Source organism: Thamnophis sirtalis, unplaced genomic scaffold (assembly GCF_051295495.1).
Source record: "Thamnophis sirtalis isolate CommonGarterSnake01/CBP01778 unplaced genomic scaffold, rThaSir2_p1.2 scaffold_3, whole genome shotgun sequence".
NCBI lineage: Eukaryota > Metazoa > Chordata > Lepidosauria > Squamata > Natricidae > Thamnophis > Thamnophis sirtalis.
The window spans coordinates 105743129-105765463 of record NW_028261383.1 but is presented as its reverse complement, the minus strand read 5'-3'; the positions used below and the strand labels follow the sequence as shown (position 1 = coordinate 105765463).

Below are 22335 nucleotides of genomic sequence, written 5' to 3'. Positions count from 1 at the left end.
TTCTCCCAAGTTTTCTCTTTATCCAGTGAGTGTTCTGCTTATAAAACACTAAGTTAAAATGATGTACAACTGCAGAAATATACGTGCAAGGTTTAATTAGGAAATTAATCAGTTAATACTATAGCAAATTAACTGGTAAGGGACAGTTTTAATTGCTGAGGGCAAATTTAATCAGCAGGACTATGATTTAAAGATCCATTTGTTTATTTGGCAGGTTCTTTGGCAGTGGTAGTCTGCATTTAATAAGAAATGAAATAGAAAATAAGAAAGCTAGCCTTTCCTTGAATGAAATGGTAACATTTGTCCATTAAATTAAATCAGAAGTTGCCTCAACATCCCCAAAATCTCAGCTGCATTTATATATGCAAATATTATTGATCAGTGAATCAGTCTAAAACATATGAGCAACTAAGAATTCTTAGATCCAAGAATATGAAGTAGTTGTAATGTGCCACTTATTTTATTTATTTATTAATCATAATTACATAGCTCCCCATATCATAGTACAGCTATTCTTGGTGGATTACAATATTTGATTACATTAGGAGAGACAGTTAGATCTAGTGGTTAAGGCACCAAGCTTAAAATTGGGAGACTGGGAGTTCTAGTTATGCCTTAGCTATGAAAGTCAGCAACTGAGTCAGTTGCTCTCTCAGCCGAGCCCACCTCTCAGGTTTTGCTATGAGAAATTATAAGGAGAAAGGAGTATTACGTATGATTGAGTCCTTGAATTATTTATAAAAATAATATTTATAAATTTATAAAAATAGCATTTATGAAAAATAATAAATTGATAAAAAAAGTTTGAAAATAAGTTAGGATGATTGTTGATTCTTCTGGCCAGTTTTCTAGATGGCCCAAATGAGATATTATAAGTTTTTTTAATGGAACAGCTTTATTATTAGTTTATGGGAGATACTACATGATCAGGAGTTGTATGCCAAAGGAAAATGTTTCTTGACATAGAGAACACTGATAAAGGGATTTTGATGTGGGAAGTTAATGATAGGATTAAGGTTGGGTTTACTATTTCTCATCACTGATCTCTTCATTGTAGGTAATATAACAAAAAATAAAACATCAATTGTGTGATTAAAATACTGACAAATAACTTCATAAAATTCCCCCAACTCAAAGAACAACACAATAAGTAAACAGAATAAAACATCCTTTGTTTGCATCAAGAGCAACCAAGAAATATGCTCATCAAGGACTATTCCCCAGTCTAAATAAACCAGTGTGATAAACTTAGAATGACAGTAGTGGTGGTGGTGGAATTAGAAGGAATTCCTTAATAAGGAATTATAATGAAAAGCAAAAGCAGTGCTTTATTGATGGACAGAATACATGTAATGCTATTATTTACTATCTCATTGCCATTTTATTGTATGAAGGCAAAATAAAAATACTGCAGCTCAATGCCTTTTTAGTTCTAGCTGCCTGAATATTTTTCCTTTCTCAAGAGTAGCACTATTGAGGGCCACATTCCATTTAATGGAACAGTTTAGAACAAATATGCTTAAGATTGCAATTGGGAGGCAACAATCCTATATCTGCTGGGAATAAACCTCATTGGATCTAAGCCCCATTGAACTTAATGAGATTTACTTTTCAGCTGATATGTATAGAATTGCACTGTAAGTATATCTGAAGCCAAGGAATCTTTGCTAAAAGAAGCAGAATAATTGTAATAATGTAATGTTCAAACACATATGGTAAATGTGCTATATAGACCTGCAGACTGAATACAACTTTGCTATTAAGGGGGATTTTGCATTGGCTCTGATGCAGCTATTTGGCTTAACCATTTTTGTTGCATTTTAATCAAAAGAGGTAATGATACTCCTGCTGGCAAATTTTTCATTGTGACTTTATTGTTTATTAAATTGTATATTTCAGGATGTTCTCATTATAGACAACTATTGTATGACTTTAAAATGCAAAAATAAAAATAAAATAATTATCTGCATGAAACACTTCCATTTTAAGAGGTAGCCTTGGCACTCCTTGTGGATCAGCTTTGTCCATGTATAAAAATGTTCTCATAGTCACTGTTGTTGCTTTGTTGCTTTTATTCAATGATACATGACCTTTGATTTTGTTTTGCATATTGCCCCAGTACTGAGTAATAATAGGTGACCCAAGGCTAGATGCTGTTTATCGTTATATATGTTCACATAATAAACTATGGGACTCATTGTGTGCAACGTGTTTGGTAAAATTTAAATCGGAGTTACTAAATCTATAATATAATTAGCAACTTTGACATTTTTGCAGAAGGATCTTTAGATTATCCATTGTAAACTATCAGTGCTTCTTTTTAAAACTAGATTTTCATTGAGAATCTTTGAGCCCTAATATTTTATATGTTAGAATAACATAATCTAAGGCAGGGCTGTCAAATTTCTGGCCCGCAAGCCGGATATGTCACACACTGCCCATGCCCATTCCTGGTTTAGTAAAGAAGGAAAAAGTCCCAATATGCCACAAAGTCCCAATATGATACAAGTTTGACACCCCTGATCTAAATATACTGTCTCATAATGTTAGTCTGATATGTTGGGATGTTAGAAGAAAAAAATCCCAAATAAGAACAAGAATCAAGCCTTTCTCTTTATGAAAGAACAGTGTTGGGTGCTGAGCTTGAATGATGCAGTTGAAAATTCAAGGGACAATATTTTAGAATTCAGATTTTGAAAGCCTCCAAAAATTATTCACCAAATTCTAACTTATAATATGATAGGATATAGTCCAGCTTGTTTAATGCTCTGATGCAGAGAAAATGAAATCCTGTTTTGTTCTTAATCCTGGCACACTCGCTGCCTAATTTTTTTTATATCCCTGATATACCATCTCTATAAACTACAAAAAAGTATGTCTCTGTAAATCAACGGACTTTGTTATCCACTATGCATTAGGTGTACTGAGAAATTCATGAGACTGTTAAAGTGATAAATATGGAACTTTCTGAATATATATGAACATTGAAATTGCAATATATACTAGAATTCAGAAAGGTGAAACCCAGATTTAAAATTCATGCAGAAATGGCAAGATTAGAAAGCTACTTTGGACAAGTGTGTATATTAGGGAAAGATATGCACAAATGCCTAAAATGTCTCACCATGATAACAATAGATATATGCTCTATATGGAGTATCTGTGTAAATTTTATCAAGTTCATAAACAATGAAGCTGAATTCATTATACAGAGTGCTATATATAGTTGTATCTTTAACCAATCCTATGTTCTTACATATATATTTGGTTAGTAATGTATAAACTACAGAAATAGATCAATTTATATCTCACTTAACTAAGATAGATAATAGGCAGATAGATACAGTAGATATGGTAGGTAGGTAGGTAGGTAGATAGATGATAGATAGATAGATAGATGATAGATAGATAGATAGATAGATAGATAGATAGATAGATAGATAGATAGATAGATAGATAGATAGATAGATAGATAATAGCACTATGTTCTATAAGGCTTAGTTAGTAGCTGGAATCTTGGACCTTTTCTTTCATATACTTCAGATATTGGAGAATATATGAATATATGAATATATATATATATATATATATATATATATATATATATATATATATATATATATATATATGTGTGTGTGTGTGTGTGTGTGTGTGTGTGTGTGTGTGTGTGTGTGTGTGTGTGTGTGTGTGTGTGTGTGTATATATATATATATATATATATATATATATATATATATATATATATATATATATATATATATATATATATATAATGTACAAGAGTCTTAACAATGTTCATACATTGCTTCTGAACTACAAAGGATGAATCTTTGTTCTATTGATAAATGTTATCTCAGTGCATCTTTCTTTTTTCTTCCTCAACCATTTTAAATTGTGCTAATTGATTTGAATTCTTCAGTCAGGGTCCAGATCACAGGTCCAGAAGAAACTCTTTTTTTGGAGGGGGAATCTTCAGATTTAACACCTGGAATACAAAATGCTGCCGGCATGAGTTAAAATGGAAAACAATGAGTAGCAATGTGCATTTTTCTTATAAAAAATTGTTTGGCCAACATGGAGAACAGAACCTTGACTTTCAAAGGCCTTGAGTGTAGTGAATGATGAGTCTTATACTACTTTAAATATGCTTACATTTTATTATAGTGGTGGGTAATGTCAGAGGGCTCAGGGACCACACTTAATATAGACAAGAGGAGGACTATAGTGAGGTTGGCTTATGTTGCAAACATGGGAAATGCCAGGAATTTTGATTTTTTTTCCCCCTAGGGTTTTTGAGAACTCTTTTAGGGAGCACACATAATTTGTTTTCTTTAGTTTCTTCCTGAAAAATGACAGGATATTATACCATTAATTTTTGTCTATAGTACTCCATGAACTTCGAAAGTGGGGCTGCTGCATGTGGTTGTGGTGTTCAGGTTGCTACTACTGTTTTTCTGATAGAAAAGCAATGCAAATCCACAATTTCATTTAATACCTAGAAATCCCCAAAAAATGTGAACTAAGTTTTCACTTTGAGGTACCGTAATTAAAAACTTGTAAATTTCAGGAAAATGATCTCTTTTTGTATTTGCATTTGCTTTAATCTTAACTAATCATGCCTTCCATCTGTAAATTTATTGGGTTAATGTAATCTGAATACTGCTGGCTATTAAATATCCACAGAAACACACATAGACACACTGAGCACAATTTCTTAATTAAAAATTTGCCCAAGCCAACTTTTCTGCTCCCTTCAAATCTTACATTTAGCATTTAACAATTCTTACTTGCTGCCCCTCTGAAGCTAATTAGATGGCAAATTCTCCCTTATGTTTATAGTAAGCATAATTGTAAGTCTTAAGGGTATTTTCTTTCTCTTCCCATTAATGTGATTCAACAGAAAACTATATGCTGGTTTTGTTCCTATGGAAACATTGACCTTGTAATTTCAAAATGGTATAGAGAGAATTAAACTAGATGAATCATGTTAACATCAATCAAAAGTTAAATAATAAAGAGATAATTAATTATTTTTGTAGGATTTTGTAGGATTTGATGCCTGTTAAATAACTTTGGATGAAATCCTGAGCATGTTTACTTATTGCTAAGATCTATTGCTAAGATTGCTTCCTCATCTACAAAATTACCAGCTTAATCTACCCATTGCACATAGAAGCACAACAGTTACTTGTTCTGAAGGATTTTGTCTAGTTTTTAAAAACCTATGGGAACCAAGAAAAAGATTCCCCTTGTAGGGGAGATGGGCAGCATTAAAAATTTAATAAATAACTATTTAAAAAAATGAGTTACTTGTGAATAGTATTTAGTTTCGTATTTATTTATTGTTTCTCACTTATAGATAAAGATCTTGCCAAAGAAAAACAACTATGTGCATAATTACAGATATACTCTGAGAATCACTAGAGTGGAACAAACCCTCTTCCTCCCTACCAAACTTTTCAAGCTCTACTGCCTCGTTGCCCTCTGGAATGTAGCCTCTCCCCACTGGGAGTCCAGACTACATTTCACCCCAGGGCCTTTAGTATAGCCAGCAGTAACATTTAAAATATAGATTTTATCAATCGTGTTATAGTCTATTTTCCTTCAGTTGCCATCTTTTGGGACTACTGTCATAATTTAGTAACCAGGATTCATTATAGGGGATGTATATAATATGTGGAGAAAAAGTCAAGATGGCAACTGCGTTATGATAGTCATGCCTATTTTTATATGTATTGAACCTCAATGACTACCCTCTTTATTCTTTGACCATACACTACAGACTTCCTTGATTGATTAATCAAATAAATATATTTAAATGAAGCAGTTCTTTTTCTTAAAATATAAATATGCCATTTCACATCTTTGGCCAGTTTTGCTGTTTGATCAATTTGTTTTATGTATTGAATGAATGAGGTCACCAATGTATTTGAGAGGCTGTTCTAAGGTGGAAGAAAAAGAAAATAAAACCTCTTAAGGATTTTCCCCAAGAGAAACATCCCTTAATATGTCTTTTCTGCAACCCAAACTCAGATAATTAAGTCTGAGTTAAGATAATTAAGTTGGCTAGTCAAATGTCTTTCTCCAAAGATACATTGAGACTTAGCAATGTATCTTCATGGTACGACAGCTTGTCTAGACTTTTTTAATTAGGGTTATAGTGTTGTCAAGCACATTTTGGGTTATGTTTGTTTTTCTAACTATATTTTGTAAACAAACAAGTGTCAGTAATCAGTATTCATTCTTGATTGCTTCCTTTCAAAAACTCCCTAGTTTGGTTATTCCCTTTTTGAAGCAAAAGAGGAAAGAGTTAACAGTCTACATTTACTTATTATTTGCAGACTGCAACCTGCAGTGTCACCTTTTTGGGTTACTAAATAACTGCTGTCACAACAGAACACAAATTCCCCCAGTAATCATTAAACATATGATTTAAAATTGACCTAAATGGTACCAACTGTCTGGATGACCTGTAAGCCTAATGAGGAGAAGCAACCTAAATGGTTGGGGACAATAAAGAAGATAATTAAAATCACAGGGAGTCTCGGATGGGAAGGGACCAATCACTTTAATGAAAGTTAGTTTTGCTCTAGAATATTTGCCGTGCTATAAATGAGAGGTCAAATGAACCAGGAAAAGCCTGGGGTTAATTTTCAGGGTTGATAGATTTGAAGTAGTTCTGTTTTTTCCAGTAGAGATTTTTATTTTAAAGAGAAATAATCAAGTGAACATATAAAACTCCCCTACATGATGTTAAGTTTGTCAGAGGAAGGTAACTAAGACAAAATTGAGTGGGAATAAAATGCCAGGGCTATGGATCATAACCAAAATACTTTCCAATGCTCCAGATAGAAATATACATATTTTTAGACAGAGATATTGTGATTTATTTTCATTGTGGCTTACAAAACAATTGTGGAAGGGGGATAATAGATAACTTATAATTGTTATGAGGGTTATGGCAATCAATAGGAAAGTAAATCAAGAAAGCAAAGAATATTTTTGTGACTACCAGGAGAACAAGGAAACTTTTCCATGGAGATGTGACCTATGCATAGCAGATTTAGCAGTTTTCAATCATTTGTAAATAGCTATTTTTAAGTGATAAACAGGGAGCAATTAGCTACATTTTCACTCAAAATTACATGCGATGGGGAATTGTTAGCTCAAATAAATATTCAAATTTTAAAAACCAGATTTATTTTACCCACGTAGGCAAGGAAAAATGGTAATCCTGCTGCAGAAAAGAAGAATACTTCCGTCTATCTCTTCAGAAAAGAGAATAATATATCAATGCAATAATCATTTAAAGTTAAAAATAAAAAGTAGAGAAGTAAAATAGAAACTTTGGAAATGGGATGAATAGGTGGATGGGGGGAGATTAAGTGGACTATGGGGACAAATTTAGAGGACTTAGAACAGAGCAAGATTTATTTTAATTATCTTTTCTAAGGAAAGGGGAAAGCAGGCTTCATTTTGTAAAAAAAAATTAAAGAGATATACTTCACGGTGATTATGAATTAATATATAAATTCCTACAACCTTTATTTAGACACAGTTTAATAATATGGTGTACACTAGAAACTAGAAAGGCTATTTCAGATAGCAATTATATGCTTGATTTTCAGTGCCACTACTCCAGCAAATATATGGTTATGTGTATATGCAGAACTACTGTTCTGATAAATAATGTTTGGGAAAATTCTGGAATACTCTTTTTCAATCTGACCACTCTGATAGAGAGCCAGCAGTTTTATGAAGTTAATTCTCTGGCCTGGAAGAAATGTGTGGTGGTGATTTTGATGTTGGGACAGCTCCGCAACAGGAGGAAAGTGGAAAGAGAAAGTGTGTCCATTTGGTGAGAAAATTTGTTATAAAAGAGACTGCCCCCCCAAAAAATCAAAGCTAAATTAAACTTGCAAAGAAAAGAAAATAAGCAGTGAAATTAAGCTATATTGGACAGCGTGTTATCCTTTTTTTAAATGGATGGAAGTTTTGCAAATATTTCCTACTTTTTAAAATGAAAGTATTGGTTTTCTTCTATTTCCTTTTTTACCTATGGATTAAATATTTTTATTTTTATTTTTATAATATTGATTTGAATGGGTTTTTTTCTCTTTATTTTGCTCCATTTAAGAATTTTGTTTCTTTTAACCTGGAATAAAAGAAGATATAAAAGGAATATAAAGAGGGTAGTAATATCAGAGGGAAAAGAAGTTGCACTGCCACTTGGAGTTTGGAGTTTGAGTCCTGGAAATATTGCCTTCTCTTTTTTCTCTTTGATCATTTTAACTTTGCACTTCAAAGGCTTCATCTTGTTTACAGAAGAGATAAAGAGAAGAGCATGGGTTGTTTATTCAGGTGCTCTTTGGATACTTCTTTGGCAGCTGGAAGTGAAAACAAAACCTTGTTTTGAAACTAGAGTGGCAGTGTTTACTAGTTGGAAGAATGGCACAGCTCCAAAAAGAAACCATAACATTACAACAAATTATGTTTGAAATTCAAAAATTATTAGAAACAACAGAGAGAATTGAGAAGAGATTGGAAAATATATAGAGTGTAATGCAGTGAAATTCGATGGAAGAGTTTAAGATATCCAGCAAATGGACAAAGTGGAGGTTAGAGTCCTAAAAACCCAAGAGAGAAATGAACAAAGAGGCAAGATAATTGTGGATACTGACGGTGAACTGAGTGTGGTTGGAGATGGAAAGAGTGGAACATGGAAAGGGAAGATAGATGGAAAGGAGCTCTATCCCGGATTTCAAGGTATAGAAGAAGAGAAGAGAAGAATTGATGGATTCAAGGAGAGAAACTTTGACAAAAGCACTACTGATAACCAAAGATAAGCTGATTAAAGAAGCTGTCTGGGGGTCTAACCTAAAGATATGTAAAAAGCAACAAGTTGCAAAGAGAAGTCCACACAAATTTGATCAAGGAAATAACCAGAAGATTAATTCCACAAATGGCAAAAGACATAAGACTGCACTATTACTGGAAAGACACAGGTTGAGATATGAAAACGGATAACAAAATATTAGCAAATTTAGTTAAAATTAGAGCATTATGTTAAAAATGAAGTGATAATGGATATAGTTAGATAAATAATTGATAATGATAACTATGTATACATATGTATTGGTTTGATAAGAGGAAATTTGGTATAAATTCTAAGTGGTGATCATGAAAGGAAGTTTAAAAACTCTATTATGTATGAAAGCTTATAATATTAAAAAAAGAGTAAGTTAAATTTAGTTAAACTAAGACCAAAAATAATAATGAAATAATGATGGATATTGTTAAATAAATGATTGATAATGATAATGTAATATTGTATTGACATAATAAAAGGGAAATTGGATATAAATTGTAAACAGTGATTAAGAAAGGAGGTTTAGAAACTTTATTATTAAATATAATTAATTTTTATTTAGAAAGTGTAATAAAGATGTAATGTTGCTGGATGATATTGAAAATAGATAATGGAATGCCATTATGTGGTTTTGCTTTAAATTTTGGAATATTTTATGTAAAGGGACCTAAAAACAATTAGAGTCATATGAAGATTGAGGTATGATGATAGTAATATATATAAATATATTTGATTTAAAATATAAAACTTGATATGAATTGTAGGTGATGACTGTGGAAGGGATTCACGAAAGCTCTTTGTAACCAATTGACACACTTTTTACAATTTGTAATGGAAGATATTTTTGTGGTGTTTGTTGTGTTTTGTCTGTTTGTGTTTATTCAAAAATAAAAAAAAAAAAAGAATGCATAATAACTTCTACAATAGTCTTAGCATTTCACTCTTAAATCTGAGCAAAACCAAAGCAGGATTCTCTAACCTAAAGAGAAATAATGAACATAGATACAACTTAGGAGAGAAAAAAAATCAAGAGACCTAGAAGATTCTGAATGGATAATTAAATAGTTACAACAAATTTCATGCAGCCAAACACAAAAGTAAGTTATGGATAATCTAAATCTTGCTTGTATTTCAACTTCTGATGGATCTAAAATGTGTGTATACATACATACATACATACATACATACATACATAAATACATACATACATACATACATACATACTCTTCTAAACATGGAAACATAAGAACTCTTAATTCCTGAAGGGCTCACAATGCATATCCATATAAAAAATAAGATAAGGGTGTACTTTCACACAGATTTCATTGTGTAGAACAATGGGCCTACCTCAGTGGTGGGCTACTCCCATTTTGGCCTAGTTCGACCGAACCGGTAGTAGCAGCGGCGGGAAGCCCTGCCCAGACACTTCTGCACATGCACAGAAGCTTCTGTGCATGCACAGAAGTGTTGTGTGCATGCAGGAGTACATGCAGGAGTGTGCGTGGGAGCACGCCCAAACCAATAGTAAAAATATTTGCAACCCACAAGTGGCATTTACCCCCAACAAGAATAACAAGAATGTCCAAGAATAAGTTGGAAAAGTGTTGGAAATGTCATCAGACACTGGGTTCATATTACCATATGTGGTGGACTTGCATAGAAGCCAAAAGATACTGGACTAAAATCCACACGTGTTTGGAGAAAATGATACAAAAACATATAGACTTTAAACCAGAGGTTTTTTTTATTGGGAATTATACCAGAAATTATACCAGAAACATACAATAAAGATTTGAAATATTTGATTGTAAATGTTTTAACGGCAGCTAGAATTGTATTTGCAAAAAATTGGAAGAATGAGAAAATACCAACGCAGGAGGAAGTTATTTGAAAAATAATGGAATGTGCAGAAATGAGTAAATTGACATTTGAAATTAGAGAGCAGGAACATGAACAATTTTACAACATAGGGACTTGGTCTATCAGTGGTTAGATAAAAAAACATGGAAATGAAAATTTTTGGAGAAGGTTTTTATATTGTAGGAATAATAGAATGAGATAGGTGATATCATAAAGACATATTATTATTAAATAGATTTATAATGATGTAATGAAATATTGGTATATATATGAACTGAATATTTAGAATACTTTATTTAAAATAAAGGAATAACAACTGTAGTTGAACATATGACGTACAATGATAACATATGTATCAGAATATCTATGTATTCTTGATGGATAATTTGTGATTTTATATACAATTGAAAATGGTGATGCATAAGTAGTCTTTCATATTGTAAGAACAATAGAATGAGATAGGTGATACTATAAAGATATATTATTTCTAAATAGACTAATAATGATGCAATGGAATGTTGGTATATACATGAACCTAATCCTTAGAACGTTGGTTTAAAATGAAGGAATAACAATTGTAATTGAATATATGATTTATAATGACAATAAAGTATCTAAGTATACCTGATGGACAATCTGTGATTTTATATATAATTGAAAGCAGTGATGCACAAACGATTTGTAATCAAATGACATGTTATATGTATATGTAATTGATGATGATTTTATGTTTTATGTATTGTTTGTCCTTGTCTGTTTTAAAAATTATATATATATATATATATATATATATATATATATATATATATATATATATATATATATATATATATATATATATATATATATATATATATATATATATATATATATATATATATATATATATATATATATATATATAAATATAAATAATAAATATATAAAATATTTGCAATCCACCACCATTTATCATCAGGGTCCTTTCCCAGTGCCTGAAGTCTATGGGGATCTGAATGGGGAAAATGCTTTGGTTCAACACTGATAAAACTAAATAGCTCTGATAAATACCATATTTTTCAGAAAATAAGACACTCCAATGTATAAGCCGTACCTAGATTTTGGGGTGGAAAACAAGAAAAAATATGTGTCTGCCTCCCAGAAATGTGCCTCCTTGCAGCAAACAGCAAACAGCCAGTTTCAGTTTCAGTACAGCCTGATTAGCACAAGAAAAAAAATCTGCCTCTGCCTCCCAGCAATTTGCTCCTTCTTTTAGGGGAGAAAAAGTGTATCTTGTACTCCAAAAAATAGGGTAACTTATCCATGTTTAATTCTGCCTGGGGATGAACATCACCGGTCAAAGCTGATGTGCAATTTGGCATCATCTTGGACTCATGGCTCTTTTACTTTTTTAATCCAGTACCAATAGCTTTCGTTAGCTATTTTTTTCTTGTCTTTTTAGTATATGATTGCATAATAGATAAATAAATTCAGAGTTAATACAGTGTTTTTGATTTTATTACTTCCAGTTCACTTATCTCACTTTGGTGGTAAGTGCTTGGCTCATTTAGTAGTAATGCAAGGTTCATAACATCCTGCATTTTTATGCAACTGATTTTGATTTTCTTCCAATGTCTTGTATATTCAACCCCTGAGTTTATTATAATTACTGGTATTTGCTGCTCATTTTAACCCAACATATTTTCTTCCAAGATGTTTATGTCTCAGCATAGACATTTAATGCAGTGTTTTGATATATTTTTGTTTCACTGCATATATTTTATTTGCTTCCTAAATTTTGAGCTATTTTCTTGCAGATGGCTTGCATGACATCCATTGTTTACTTTCAACCAGGGGTTAACTGTGATAGCTTTCAACTTCAAAGCTTTCCTTTCACCTTTAGGATTATATCATTTAGGTTCAGACCATTATCAACAACCTCACTTTATCTGCGTCTTTCTATTTCAATATTTTTTTTTCTCTTAAATAAATGCCTTTCATTTTTCTTTCTCTAAAAGGTTTTATTTAGTGATGGTTCCTCTACAACAGGGGTGTCAAACTCGATTTCATTGATAGATGCATGAGTGTTTGACTTCAGAGAGCCGGGAGTGATGGTGGCTGGGGGTAGGCATGGTTATGGTGGGTGTAGCTGGGATCGGCGTGGCCATAGTGGGGCATTTAACACAGGCTCAAGATGCACTTTTTTCTCTTCTCTTCTTTCTTTGCACAGTTCTTTACTATAACCATTTTCCTATCTCTTCTACCAACTATTACTGGCAAACATTTACACTTATTCTTCATACTCCACTAAACTTTTTATTTCTAAATTTATATCTCATTGTTTAATAGTAAATTGCTTTTCCAGGCAGAAAACTTATTTATACAATTGTATTTTTATTATTCAACTAATAATAAAAATACAATAGCAGGAATAACATGATAATACAAGATCTAACAGCAGAGGTAAATTTCCAGGATAGTAAATAGAAATGGCTGTCAGTTATAGTTTGTTGATTGTAGATTAAATGGACCTAAACTGTAGTATTAGCATATGATGTTGCTTGTTTTTTTAGGAAAATCAGACACTTCCTTGAGGCCACATAATTGTAATGCAGTCGAATCCACCTGCAGCAATCTGTCAGCTCAAAATGGGGTGCACGGGCGTATCATGGGGCCTCCGCATGGCTCGTTTTGGCTGGAAGAGTTCTGCTGGAGGATGGAGAGGCCAAAAATGGGCTGCCAGGGGCCACATGACCCCCCAGTCCTTTTAGCTGGCAGAGGCACTGCAGGCTGGATCTTTGATATTTTCAGGCTGGCCCCTCAGGCCAGATTTAAGCACCCCATGGGCGAGATCCGGCCCACGGGTTTTGAGTTTTTCATTCCTGCTCTACAAGATCTGGTTTGTGAGGCATAAAGATTTATTTATAATCAGAAACAAAAGTCATTGCCAGATGAGAATAAATGATATAAAATAAATATAACATGCACATGATCTTCCTTGTCATTTCTTTTCTTACTGAGGTTCACTTTTATTTTTCATACATCTTTCACCAATTGTTTATAGTTTGTTTGCGAAAGAGTTGTTTCAATTTTTTTTTAAAAAAATCACAATTATCTCAAATCAGCTGTCATTTTCTCAATGCTACTATTATTAACTGGGTTGTTGTTTAAAGTTTTTTGCCATTATTTTTCTTTCTGGACATTTTCATATTTTTTTCCCTAATTTCTCATTACCATACATTTATCAGTGTAAGTTTTTAGAAATAAAGATTTCTACATCATTTAAGGCTGTTTTCTCACTGTTAGGTCACAGTTGCTAGTCTCCTGGTTAGATTAATATTAATTATATAATAATAATATAATTAATGTAAAGGTTGTGGTTTTTTCCATTTATGGCCATGCATAAATATCAGATTTATTATTATTCATAAACAGGTCTACATTAGTGAACCTACTATATTAAATGTAAGAATATAAAATAGAAAGTAGTAGAAAGTAGTCTACTACAAAAGTCTACTATTTTTTAAAGTAGTTTCAAAAATTATTTTAATTAATGAAACATTTATCATTAAATATGAGTCATAAAATTAATTTTATAAGCAGATACTAATTTACCTTGACTATAGACTGTAAATATGAAAGTCAGAACTGTGTAATAAATTAATGATATCATCTCTTGGATTTTAATATTGGATTTTAAAACATTCATCTTTAAAATTACTATGATGAATATTGTATAGATAAAACATTGGATATATGTTAAAACAATAGAAAGCTAAATAATGATCTAGCATTACAGAAATTAGTTTAATTTATATTTATATTCAAATAAAACTTTGTCTCTATATAGTATACTATAAGTAGAGATTTTAAGCATCTTCTGATAAGTTGAAGTAAACTACAATTTGATATTGCACCAAAAAGGACAGATTGTCTAATTTAAATTATTACAAGTCTATATAGAAATGGTTGTTCCTGATATTATTTTTCAATAAAACACAATTTAAGAGACTTCTAGGTTTTATTTAGATTTATGAAAAAAACTGTGTCCAGATTAATCCACACATCAATATATTAAAAACTCATATATAAATATGTTCCAAAGAAAGAAACAATTGGGTACTATCTTTAAGACTTGTGTTTAAAAAAAGTATTGAAACAATAAATAGGTTTAGCATTATATCAAAATCGGATCATTAAACTTAAAATTGCTATGTTATATATAATAGCATGTATATGAAATCTATCCAGATTATTTTGTTTTACATATTACAAGAAAATATTACTCATTAATAGATTATAAAAAAACTATTGCTTATTGAGGCTTGGTAGGATTAACCCTAAAAGACATATAGTGTTCTAACTGTCATATGAACTGGTTGAAAAGAATTGTTTCTATTCAATTCAGCTAATTAAGGTCAATCAAAGAAGTAAAAGAATCTTCTAGAAGTTCAGCCAAGTGGCGCAGTGGTTAGGGTGCAGTACTGCAGGCCACTTCAGCTGACTGCTATCTGCAGTTCAGCGGTTCTAATCTCACCGGCTCAAGGTTGACTCAGCTTTCCATCCTTCCGAGGTGGGTGAAATGAGGACCCAGACTGTGGGGGTGATATGCTGACTCTGTAAACCGCTTAGAGAGGGCTGAAAGCCCTATGAAGCGATATATAAGTCTAACTGCTATTGCTATTGCTATAATGTTGCTTGGATTTGCTTGGACCTAGATGCTGGGTTGGCAGGTACTAGGAAATTGATTGAAGTACAGTCTTGCTTAATTATCTGAGAAGAGTTTCAACCTGTTGGACTTTGGGAAATGGACAGGATCATTAGTGGTACTATGAGTTTTGTTCTGTGTTTTTAAATCTATATTCCTCCTGGTGGATTAATGCCTTCTAGGAGGTGCCATGTGGTTGGATCCAGTTGGATCAAGCTCTGATGAATGCTTCTTTTGTTTGAAAAAAGGAAGGCTTCACCTTGAAAGAGGCAGTGGACTGTTATTCCTGAAGGAGCCATGCCTGGATTCAATATTACTGGACAATTTTTGCCTAATCTTCCTTTTTACGTGAAGGTTTCTGAAAGGATGGATGGCTTCCAGCTTCAAAGGCACTTGAAGGAAATACTGTAGATTATTTGGACACTTTGCATTCTGGTTTTAGGTGGTTGTAGCATTGAGATAGCATTGCTTGTGGTTGTGGATAAATGTAGTATGGCCTTCCTGGAATTTTCGTTGGTATTTAATACCATTGGAAATTAGAGAATTATTGAATGCTGGTATCCTTTTGGAGCAATGTATAGGATTGGAAATTAGAGACACAGTTTTATATGTGGTTTTACTCCGTACTTGAGACCAATTCTAATTTGTGGTGTACAGGAATTGGTCTGATACTAGATTGCTGCTATGTTGGGGGAGGGGGAACAGGTGGTTTCAGGGTTTGTCTTTCTCTTCACTCCAATTTAGCAATCACACAAAGCTGCTGGGTGAAGTCATAATTGTCAGAATGAGAAATGTCACTAGTTTGCTGATATACCCATTTATACATGTTTCCCAGTAAAATAGTGCCCTTTTGTTCCACCCAAAACACATGCTTTCTTTATTGTGGTGCCTTCCCCATGATTAGTCTCCCTGTGGAAATCTGAGTGGCTCCAACTTTGTTGCTCTCTTGGAAGGCTATAAAACCGTCCAGATAAAAATAGTTTGCTTATAACGCCTGATACAGGCAAATCTTCTAGTGAGGTTAATTGGTGAAATGCTTTAGCTTTTGTATTTTGTATGCTGAATTATTGTTTATGTTTTAAATTGTATTAAGCAATGTCAATTGCTTAAGATATGTGGCCATATGAGAAAGAAAGAGAGAGACCGAGAGAAAGAAAGAAAGAAAGAAAGAAAGAGAAAATGAGAGAAAGAAAGAAAGAAAGAAAGAAAGAAAGAAAGAAAGACTTTCACATTTGACATCATACTGATCCAGAGTTTGCATCACAAATCTATATTTACATTTTGTGGCCTACTCCAAGTATTCTCAACTGAGTCACTAAAACTTTTAACTCTGCTATGACAATGTAGAAAATTCTGTAAGAACCAATCTACACTGTGTATTCCTGTACCATAGAGTGGGTGGTTTCCAATTGTTGGGGACCTTTTCCCATGTTCTCAATACTTTCTCCTCCCTTATGAAATTAAAACATCATGGTTTTTTGTCACAATTTCAGAAGATTGAACATGAACACAGAACAGCTTTTTGTGGCTGCAAACACACACAATGAGACATGTGCTGAATGCTAATATATGCACTTCCCCATTGGTCAAATCATGAATCCTTTGTGTGACAAGGATGACAACAGTGAGAACAGTTGTGTGGGCTGTATGAAAATATTTCTGAAGCCTTTGTGGGGAAATGAAACTAGTAATTGTGTGGCTACGCCATCTAAATAGATAGCAATCGGCAATTTGTATCCGTAAAGTCATATTGCGTCAATTGAGTTATAAAAGTGCTTTCATCTACCCACAAACTGGATCCTTGGGTGAAATTTTATATGCCTTAGTGACTGCAACTTATGCAACCAAAGATGATTTTGCTTCAATAGTTACTTCTGTGCTCACTGACAGTTTTACATCCACATTAAGTGCAAATGTGAGATTTTTAAAAAAATGCTTCAATATAAGCTCTCTTGAAAGACCTGGCTTCTGAGCAGGCAAAGGGTCTATTAATGCCCAAACTGATAGATGTTAACCCCACAGACATTAGTTTCTACCCCACAATATTGGCAACCATGTTATTCAAAGCCAGAAAAGTACCTTGAGCAGCTCAGTTCCCCCAGATACCTCAGGGCATTTAAACTCATCCAATTTAATATTCTTCCTTCAGGAGTAGTAAAAGTCAGATTCAAAAATATCTCTTAAAGTAATAGAAGCTGTCCTTGTGGCTCAGATGGCAATGAAACACTCCATCCTTATATTTTTTATAAAGATAATCATAACAAGATGTTGTCCCTGATTAGGAAAACTCCTGATGTCCTGAAGATATGTATATTAATACTTATGAACAACCAAGAATGAAATATTATACACAAATATTCTCCTCTGTAAGTTCATCTGGCAATTTATAGTCAGGTAGTTTATGGCTGTGCGCTTGTACTAGATATTATGCGAAGACTCCTGCTCAGGGACTCTTATTGTAAACTATATATGCCTTTCAGCTATTTCCATGAATTTTGGTTTGTAAATGTAACATTCTGTCTATTTACGGGTATGCAACTATGAATTTCTTCTATGGATACATGGAGTATCTAAATGTGAGGAAAAAATTCTATAAAATTTTTCAGCATTTATATCTATGTGTATACAACTAAAGAAAATTAGGACTTTTCTATTCTTCCTGTCAACAATGGAAGGGAATGATTTTTACTATCCTTTTCTCCCTCGTGTGTGCTCTGGGGGATAAATCTATTTTGATTCATGAATTCCTTTGCAAATTGCCTACCTGATACATTTGCATTAAAGTACAAATTAAATATATTCCATTCCTGCCTCTGTTTGGGTTATGCATTTGTCCAATTTTAGTTCATAAACATACTGCCCAACTCTTATGACAGGTAGGTCTACATTTCAAGAAGGTTATGAAAAAAAAAATCAGACTCAAAGGAATATAAAACATGCATGAGATTCTTATTCTCGTTTATTTCATTTCTATGTCGATCCTTTTCTTCTAAAGGAAATTTGAGATTATTATGAAAAGATAGAGGAAGATGTGATGCTTGCTGTCTTAGAATAGCTATAATCAGTTTCTTTCGGAAAAGGATGTGTGGTTCTAAAGAGTGAATCTGAAATACACTCCACAGCCAGTTTAAACAATTATATTTTTCTCCTTAGTAGGACATACATCAGAAACTGCAAATATATATTTGTGTTTATAAGTTCTCCAATAAAGTGACAGAGAAATCACTGACAAGTGGTTACTCTAGTCAGATATACTGTATTAATTCAAGTGGGATTCCAGAGTGAATTTCAACATTCAAGATGACTGATCTTCTTCCTTTCCTAATATATAACATTTTCTCCCAAAAAGAGGTTTCACTTATCAACCTGATTTTTGGTGATCAGTGAATTATTTGTTCAAATAGTTTGTTCTTGCATTCATATTAGCAACAATAGTAATTTGAGAATCAGGTAATTGAAGAAAATTTAGTCATATAATAATTATAGCAGTTTCACAACATGCATGCTTCCTTAATGAATTTTAATTCTTAAGATGCATCTTATTCCAATTTAAGTTTTAATTTAGACATTATAACATGCCCTCTATTGGGATGGTGTTACATTTTTTAAAATGGCCATCTGAGGGCCAAGTGAAGAAGCATCTCATGTAGAATGGCTACATTTGAAAGATAATTTATAACTCAATTCTCATAGCATCCACATGGGGGCAAAGACAGAGTCAGATTGATTAAAGCAGTCTTAATCTCACAATTTCACACTTAGAATTCAAATAAATTTATCCTATTACACTGATAGCTTCCTTATGAATATAGTATGTCAAGGCAAGGGGGATGGAGCAGGGCTACAGCATGTCCTCTTAAATGTGTAGTGCATTTTTATCATTCACAGGACATTCGTGAGAAGAACAATAAAAGTTTGACTGCGTCTCTGGTATTTCTCTGGTGTGGCCATCATTTTTTAAGCCTAGAAATATTATTTATATTTAAAGTTTATCACTTGTGCTTATGATGTAGCATCTTTCCCAAAAGGTATTTCAGGGAAAATGACAGCCTTTTGATATGCATCTACCACTAACAATCACAAATAACAGCAACAGCAACATTCTCCGGACAAATGGGATTTTAACCAGCTTCCTTCAAGGCAACTAGTATTCCTTTAAAGAAGAATTAATCATTTCCCATACCCAGCAAATCACCTAGCCTAGTGAATAAAATAACTAGGAGAATTTGGGATTAATTTCCCTTTCAAGTTTTTAAAAGTTGAGTAATTTTTGCTTTTTATTGACTTTAATCCTGTAAACCATCCAAGATACTTTGGTAAGTGGACTCTCTTAAAATCTCCTAAATAAACATGAAAGAATACCCTTTAAATTTAATTGGAGACTACAGATCAAAAGGAACCCTACATAGCACTATAAGACAACCCATTTTTTATTATGCTAAATCTGTTTGATAGTTTAATGTGCTTTGATGTACTCCAAATATGTTGGACTGGACTCCCATTCAGCCTAATTGGGGAAGGCTAGTAACTGACGTGAAAAATCTGCTGTGTTTGTAGCATCATATACCCTCAAACTGATCATACAGTTATTTTTTTGACTAGACTTTACTTTGCTTTACTTTAAACTTCCATGTAGTCTACTTTCTTTTCTACAGTGTCTAACCAGTAACTATCAATTTATAATTACTTTCTTTCTTTTCAGTTTTAACCACTTATCGATGAGTAGACTTGCCCTTTATTCCATTAATTTCCTTAACAATGTTTGAAACTTTGTGAAAGACATAGTTGGTTTGGCTTCATTAAGCCAACTGTGTCTTTTTCAAGGATTGCCAAATTGTGGAATTTCAGGAAAATAATATTTGCTCAATCATATGCTTGGGGATACTCTGAATTAATTAATATGAAGTCAATATTTTCTATTTTTTAAAGGAGGTTATTACCATGTTTCCCCACAAATAAGACCTCCTCAGATAATAAGCCCAAACGGACATTTGAGTGCATGCACTAAAATAAGCCCTCCCCCAAAATATTGCAACACAGCAGCCGCCATGAGATGACCACGCTCGCCACCTCCTACACCTCAAAAATAATAAGACCTCCCTGAAAATAAGTCCAGGTGCTTATTTTGGGGTCAAAAGAAAATAACACCCAGTCTTATTTTCGGGGAAACACATTTATACATTATATTTCTATAATTATAAACTTTGTTAGAAGAATAGTCATGCTTAAACTTCAGCTTTCCCTAATTGACTGCTGTCAGAGAGATAAAAAGCAATTTTGTGGATTCTTTTATTTGTTCAATATTGGCATGATACTGGTTAATTTGGCAATCTTATCATACAGAAATTAATATACATTACCTTTTTCTGGAATTTTTCATTTGATTTATTTAAGAACCACCATAATCCCAAAACATGCAAATAAGGCATGTTTAAGTGTGGTGGCAAAATCCAGCATTTTTAGATGCCATGATTACGGTATATGACTTGAGTCCTACATGAAGACAAGGAAAACAGCAAAGACAAGGTTCTGTCTAGTCTAAAAATATTCCAATCATACAACTTTCATCTGTGTATTTTCTGATACTAAATAGAGTGAAACAGAGGCTTTGGATACCCAAGATTTCATTTACAGAGCTTTAAATTACTAAGTAGATAGGTTCATATAGCATGAACAAAATTGGTTGGTTATGACTTAGTGCAGCCAAGCCAACTGTGCCTTCATTATCAAGCCCATAGTTAAGGAAACACGGTTTTAATAAGTCGTGTGAACCCTGTCCCTGAATTGCTAAAGAAGAGTCAAACAAGTCATTAGTGGAACTAACCTTTTCTACACTATTATTTTGTTCTAGCAATTGTAATTCAAAAAAAGATTATTGTTATGAAATGGTCTGAATGTTTCCCTTACTGTTTTAAATCAACAGCACCTTCTTAAAAATGTCTTGTAAAAAGGTTTTTTTCCCCTGTTTCTTTTTCCCCCCCTCTAAGTTTTGTCCACACTATAATTATGTGAAATCAATGGCACTTAATCATTGGCTTCAGCCACAACCAGATTGCATCATTTCCTCCCTTTAAGATTGTAGCACAATACCCGTGAAGGGAATACTTAATAATAGAGCATCTTGAAACAGATACATACAATTACCCATTGATAGGAGGTACCTGTAAATGATACATGCGGTGTTCTGGCAAGTGCTGCAGTTGTTGAGATCTTGGCCAGTGCGATAGAAGTTCCGTCTGCAATAAACAATAGCTGCTATGATTTATTTATCAAACCAGCCACTTTGCATTTATTTCCTGGGTGTCCGATGCTCATTTTCTTCTACAAATATTAAATTTATTACAATAATTTTGGTTTTAGTTTGGCTAAGATTAATTGCAAGTGTAATTTTGGGGGGGAATAAGCTCCCAAAAGTAACTGGGGTATCCTTCCAAGAAAATCTGCATTGGATTTTGTTATCATTTACCAGGGAATTGGATTCAGATGGTCACTTTCATTGACATGGAAGAAGTCTCAACCTACTCCTAAAATACATTTGATGGAGAAGAGCTAGGCATAAACCAATAATACATTATTATTTTTTATACTACAGGTAGTCCTCGACTTACAACACTTCATTTAGTGACTGTTTGAAGATACAATAGCACTGAAAAAAGTGACTTATGCCTGTTTTTCACACTTACGACCATTGCAGCATTCCCGTGGTCATGTGATCAAAATTTAGAGGCTTGTCAACTGACCCGTATTTATGATGGTTGCAGTGTCCCAAGGTCATGTGATCATCTTTTATGACCTTTTGACAACCAAAATCCATGGGGGAAAGCCATATTCAGTTTAACAACTGTGTTACTAACTTAACAACTGCAGTGATTCACTTAACCACTGTGGAAAGCTAGGTTGTAAAATGGAGCAAAATTCA

At 33.0% G+C, this 22335-nt stretch overlaps 2 protein-coding genes across 2 annotated transcripts in view; one reads left to right on the top strand and one right to left on the bottom strand.

The window, feature by feature from the left end:
* DOCK2 (dedicator of cytokinesis 2) overlaps window positions 1-22335 on the top strand; it is a 293899-nt gene that overhangs the window by 103778 nt on the left and 167786 nt on the right. The gene's annotated exons all lie outside the window — the stretch shown is intronic.
* Window positions 1-22335, bottom strand: part of INSYN2B (inhibitory synaptic factor family member 2B) — a 96028-nt gene that overhangs the window by 3398 nt on the left and 70295 nt on the right. Inside the window, exon 3 of the mRNA XM_014073889.2 lies at window positions 21578-21652. Coding sequence (XP_013929364.2) covers window positions 21578-21652 — 75 coding nt within the window. The remainder of the gene's footprint in view (window positions 1-21577; window positions 21653-22335) is intronic.